The following is a 5,668-nucleotide window of genomic DNA, read 5'->3' as shown; positions in this document are numbered from 1 at the left end:
TATATATATATAATATATATGATACTAGCTTAAAAGCTGCCCTATCGGGCGGCTTTTAGGCTAGCTCCTGTGCAATAGTTGAAGCTCTCCTGGTTTCTGATTGCTCTAGTGATTCTAATTCCTTTACTCTTCTCATGTTGGCTACATTGGAAGCTCTCCTAGCTCTTCGTAAGAGCATTTGATGCGCTCTTGGATGCAGCTTGTTCAAGAGTTTGAGAGTCCCTAAGCTTTTGCATATTTTCAGCATCGGAAGCTCTCCTGGCTGCCGTTTGATCTGGGTTTTCACTTACACGGGGCTGTCTTTTCCTCGCTGCAGCCTTGGCTCTTTTGATTGCAATCTGGTCTTCTGTTGGCGGAGATTTATTTTTACGAGGCTTACTGCAATCGTATGCGATAGACAACAATAAACTGCAGAAGAACTGAAAAGTGATCGCTGCATTTAAGTATTACATTAATATTGAAGCCTACCTTTTAAAAGTTCAACGATAATTCTTCTGCCGCCACTTAATTTAAAGACAATTTGATGTACATACATCCTTACTTTTCGTACAAATTATTTCTCTTGCATGGGTGACTTTCGCTGGATTTCGCAATTTATTTCGATTATTCCCAAATTTATTTCCAAGTAATAAAAATTTTTATATTAATATGCTTGTAGTTGCATACGTAGGTACCTGTGGTGTGTATCACACTTAGTTGAAAGGAAGAGGTAAAAAGAGAGAAATGAAACTTGTTAAGCAGAAGTATAGTTGAAGTAAGAGGCAAAGCGGCAAAGAATAGAGAGTAAGAGGGAGTGAGAGAGAGAGAAAGAGAGAGAGAAGACATTGATAGTGCTGAGAAGTAAGAGAAATATACTGCGTTGAATGTAGGAAAAAATTTAGAGACAAGGAGACATAGAGGAGGGAGAGATGAGGGAGGGGGAAGAGAGAAAGATATTTACAGAGATAGATTGAGTAAACGAAAGGAGTGGGTTGAGATTGACAGCGAAAGAGAATGAAGCTATTCTCAGAGAGAAAACGTTGGAAAACGATATATGATAAAGCCATTGTGACAGTTATTCTATGCCATTTGAAAGGTATTTGTATAAAATTTCATTAAAAAAATACCAATTTTCCTGAAAGTTAAAAGGTGGAAAATGTCAAGTCCTGTGAATTTTCCGAAACTCCTCTCCCTAGCCCCTCAGAATTTTTTTCCAACAATTCTTAACATACACTCAATCAACAGGATCTAAGCGATTATCTATGGAATTTATGAGGCAACAAAGTCGGTGGGGTACACATCTGTAGTTATGCCCATAATTATTCGATAGTTATTAAATGAAGTCACTATTTACCGATGCTTACATTTTTTTATATTTTCCATGAAGTTCTCACGGGTCCAGCTAGTAAAAATTGTTGTCGTACAAAAAAATTCGTCACCAAAAGTCACGTAAAAAAATCGCCGAAAACAATCGCAGTAATGTAAACTTGGGAATACAAAATTTCAGGATTGCGGGTCCTGATTCGGCCCGGAATGTTTTTAATTTACTCACAGAATTAGCCTTTAGATTATAAAAATTGTTATTGTACAAAAAAATTTGTCACAAAAAGTCATGTAAAAAATTATGTAAAAAGTCATGTAAAAAAATCAAAAACAATCACAGTAATGAAAGCTTGGGAATCCAAAATTTCAAGATTGTGGGTCCGGATTCGGCCCGGAACGTTTTTAATTTACTCACGGAGTCGGCCTGATTCCAAAATGGTATGATATGTTGATCTGCGGCGTCTAGGAATAAAGTTGAAAAAAGCATGACACACTGACACACTGACATTCGCATTTATTATATTAGATAATATGAAATGTATAATATAATGTATAATTAGATAATATGAAATGTATACAGTGCATAAGCAATATATGACTAAGTTGTGTAATAAGCATCTTTCCCTTGTATCATTTTAATTTTTAATTTTTGTAGAACGTTTCTTCAGATATCTATGTTTTAAATGAAGGATTCAAAATCGCAAAAACTATTATTTTTTCTTTTCATTTCTTTCCTTTACCGTTGTACTGCTAACCCTAAACTCCATCTCAAAAACTCAACCCTTATATTAAACCTTAACCTTAAACCCTATCCCAAAAGCTTTAACCCTAAATCTAAACCGATTCTTTCTTTTTTTCTTCTTTTTTGTTTTCTTTTTGCATGATTCTATTCTTCTATGTCTAAGCATGTAATACGAAAGGAAAAAATTGTAGGAAAAACGTAAAAAAAATAGAAAATTTACGGTTGAATGTGTAATCCGAAACGGAGAGTGTGAAGGTTGGAAAAAGAAAATTTTAATAAAACTTTAGAACATTTGTTTTTTCATTATGATAAAGAAATTTTCCCAAAAGAATAAAAAGAAATTAGAAATTTAAATCCAAGCGGGTTTCATAATGCACAACATCGCCAATATATATTGTTTAATGTATATAAAATCCAATAGTAAACATATCGCGTAATATAGACAAGTACGTTGTTTCGAGTTCATTCTACTCAGCATCGTCGTTCAAACATTTAGCTAACATAGCATTGTTGAAAATAAGAGAGTTCTTACTAAAGAAAAAAAAATGTAAGCCGTTATGAAAAGTAAGCAACAAGACAATCATGTACTTGAAAAATTTAAGATTAGCCATTTGAAAGATTTTAGAAGAGAAGAAAATAAAAACGCACAGGCACAAACATACAGACATATACATACCTAAATTGATACATGCATATGTGTATGTATGTATGTGCAAAGAATACACGCTAACAAACATGATTTCTCTTTTTTTATCTGCATATGTGTGTGTGTGTTTGTGCCAAGTCGCTGTGTCTGATATGTATTTGTCATTTCCGTGCAAAAACATTTTTACATACATGCAAGCAAACATAGTTATAAGTATATATGTACCTGTGTATGTTTGTATGCATGAATGTATGTGTATATATATGTGTGTGTGTGTGTGTGTATTAAGAGAGAAAGAGAAAGACAGAGAGAGGCATATACATATACATACACACACACACACACACACACACACACACACACACACTCACGCATAACTCTATGTATGTATTATGTAATTCAATGTCATATTGACGTTTTCGGAAATTACTTTTCTGTGGTAATAAAATAAGTAATACAATTTTCAGCTTTCAGGACTCCAGGGTGCAGAAATGAACTGGAAGTCATTTTAAGCACAGGGGGTTCGCGTTTAAAGAGCAAAAGTAGAATGTTTTCACTAAAATTTCAGTACACACAAATAGAAATACAGGGAACTTCAATATTTTATAGATATTATATACTATAGTACATATACAATATGTATAACAAAAACAAACATGCGTACACACTATATTATACGAAACATGAATGTATATAGTAAATAAGAATATAGTAGTTTGAAGGAATATTTATTCGATAAACGCGGTACTTGTACATTATTGATAATCCCATATATAGAAGCAACAAACCCATTTCATCTCTACACATTTTTCGAAATACGCTTTTAGAATATTACATTGTTTCAAAACCACTTCTGGTTTTTGTTATTTTAAATGTTGATGCTTATTCCAGAATAAATTTTTTATTCGACTTTGTGTATGTAATATACCTTTTCCGTTTTTACTTTCATTGTTCTTTTTTTATTTTAAGCTATGAAATTAAAGATGGAATAAAGCAATATCGAGCGATTTTATTGCATAAATTCAAAACAGAATACATACGACAGCGGAAACAAAATAGAATCCGCACAATAGCGGAAACTGCTCGAAACGTCAACCAAGCATTTGATCTGGAGATCACGAACAATTAAAATAGATCTATCATTAGCTGTCTAATTTCTAGAAAAAAAAAAAAACATTAAAAAAAAAGACTAAACAATAATTATATTTCCAGTAGAGGCTCAGACGAACTTGTCGAGTCATCACTGGCTACATACGCGAGCAGATACACCCGAAAGAATTCAAAAAGTTGCAAAAATAATTAAATGCTGAACTTTCAGCAGCTGTTAGTTATTTCCCCCATATTATAAAGGCCAAAATGCTCGAAAATCAAAGGCCGCACATATCACAGGGATATGAGTTCGAGTTTCATGGCTGGCTGCTAACAATTTTTTCTGCAATATAAGGATGTTCGATGCTATTCAGTATTATTATTATGTGTTTGAGAGTAAAATATTTCTATATCTGTATACTTCAATACATCTCAACCCTTCTAAAACAGCAGACTTTCTTTACATTCATCGTAATATCATATATAGCGTCTAATAGCTATTATTTCGATTAATAAAATGTGTTCTCGATTGAGAATTATTGCTTTAGTTATCATTTTGATGGTTAAAAACTGCAATTATTGTCGCAGGAACTTGATTATTTGAATATTTTCGGGTGTAAAAGACGAAGATGAATTTTCTATTATTTGTTGATCATCGGATGTAAACTCCTCTAAAATATCTATGTATTTATTCTGTTTTAGCTATCGTTAAAAAAGCGGCAGAATCAAAGGATGGGAATTCTTATTGACGCTGGTATGCATGGTCGAGAATGGGTTTCGATTTCAGTTATCCTGCATTTTCTTCATCAGGTAAGTAGTAGTATTGATTATTTTCTGCTATTGACCAGGTAGGGATTATTGACGAGCTGGGAATGTTGGCCTGATAAATTTATTAAAAAAGCTATGTTTTGAGTTTGGGTCATCAGAAGAAAATCACACGAAATCATCTATTTCATTTCCAGCTAAAACTACGTTGCTAAAATAATGAGAAACAAAAAAACTCATATTATTCTGCCTAATAACTTTGGTGTTTCTCAAGCTTATGAGATATTGTGTTTTAAGTGAAATCTGTTGTGGATATTAAGTTCTCATCTAAGAGATCTTCAGCCGGTTTTTCTGGGCATGTCTGCAGCAAATAGTAAAGTATCTACTACAAACGGGAAACACTAATAACACTACTGAGAAAGAAAAGCCTCGATTTCATATTGTTCTCTTTCAATAAACATCCGACTTCATGACAGTTACTTTTTTGCTTGCTTTCTCATGCAGCATATTTGAGTCATATTCCTGACAATGATATAAATTAATTTCTTCCAGATTTTCGCTTGCTTAGATACTTTCGTGGCAAAAATATCCCAAACGTTCGACCTATTAGTGATTGGGAGAACAGAAATCTTTAGGGTTTATTTTCTTCTTTGTGTTAGGTGGGATTTGAAGAAAATGTTGAGCAAGTGAATAGAGTCATACGTCTTAGTCAACAATAATAAATATGCATTTTTCTTAAAATGTATTTCAGATACGCTTTTCTGTATTTCAAGCATCAAAAGCTGCAGTTTAGAATATTATATTCAAAGGTTTAAGAATATATTCAAAGCTTTTGAGGGTGGCGTGATATAATCTATGTATTTTTTTTTTTTTTGCTGAGTTAGGAAAGAGAAGAGACAGATGGCGAAATCAAGACTAATACTTGATAGTTACTTATTTTATGGATAAAAGAAAAAAAATAATGGGCATGTTGAGACCATTGGGACTTGAAGTCAAAATCTAAGAGATAATATACAATAGAAGAAATTTTAGGTGAAGTTGTCTATCTTTGCTGCAATCCACCGTCCTGCATTTAGCAACAGTAACAATGATTTCAGATTTTGGCACAAGGCCAGTAAGTTTGG

At 33.0% G+C, this 5,668-nt stretch overlaps 1 protein-coding gene across 1 annotated transcript in view; it reads left to right on the top strand.

The window, feature by feature from the left end:
* The window catches only part of LOC106876015 (carboxypeptidase A2), an 82,748-nt gene extending 77,411 nt beyond the window's left edge, over window positions 1-5,337 (top strand). The window contains exons 6-7 of the mRNA XM_052966840.1: window positions 4,482-4,589; window positions 5,296-5,337. Coding sequence (XP_052822800.1) covers window positions 4,482-4,589; window positions 5,296-5,337 — 150 coding nt within the window. The remainder of the gene's footprint in view (window positions 1-4,481; window positions 4,590-5,295) is intronic.
* The last annotated feature ends 331 nt before the right edge of the window (window positions 5,338-5,668 follow it).

Source organism: Octopus bimaculoides, chromosome 1 (genome assembly GCF_001194135.2).
Source record: "Octopus bimaculoides isolate UCB-OBI-ISO-001 chromosome 1, ASM119413v2, whole genome shotgun sequence".
Lineage (NCBI taxonomy): Eukaryota > Metazoa > Mollusca > Cephalopoda > Octopoda > Octopodidae > Octopus > Octopus bimaculoides.
Note: the sequence above shows the minus strand (reverse complement) of the source record. Positions and strands in the feature narration are given on the sequence as shown.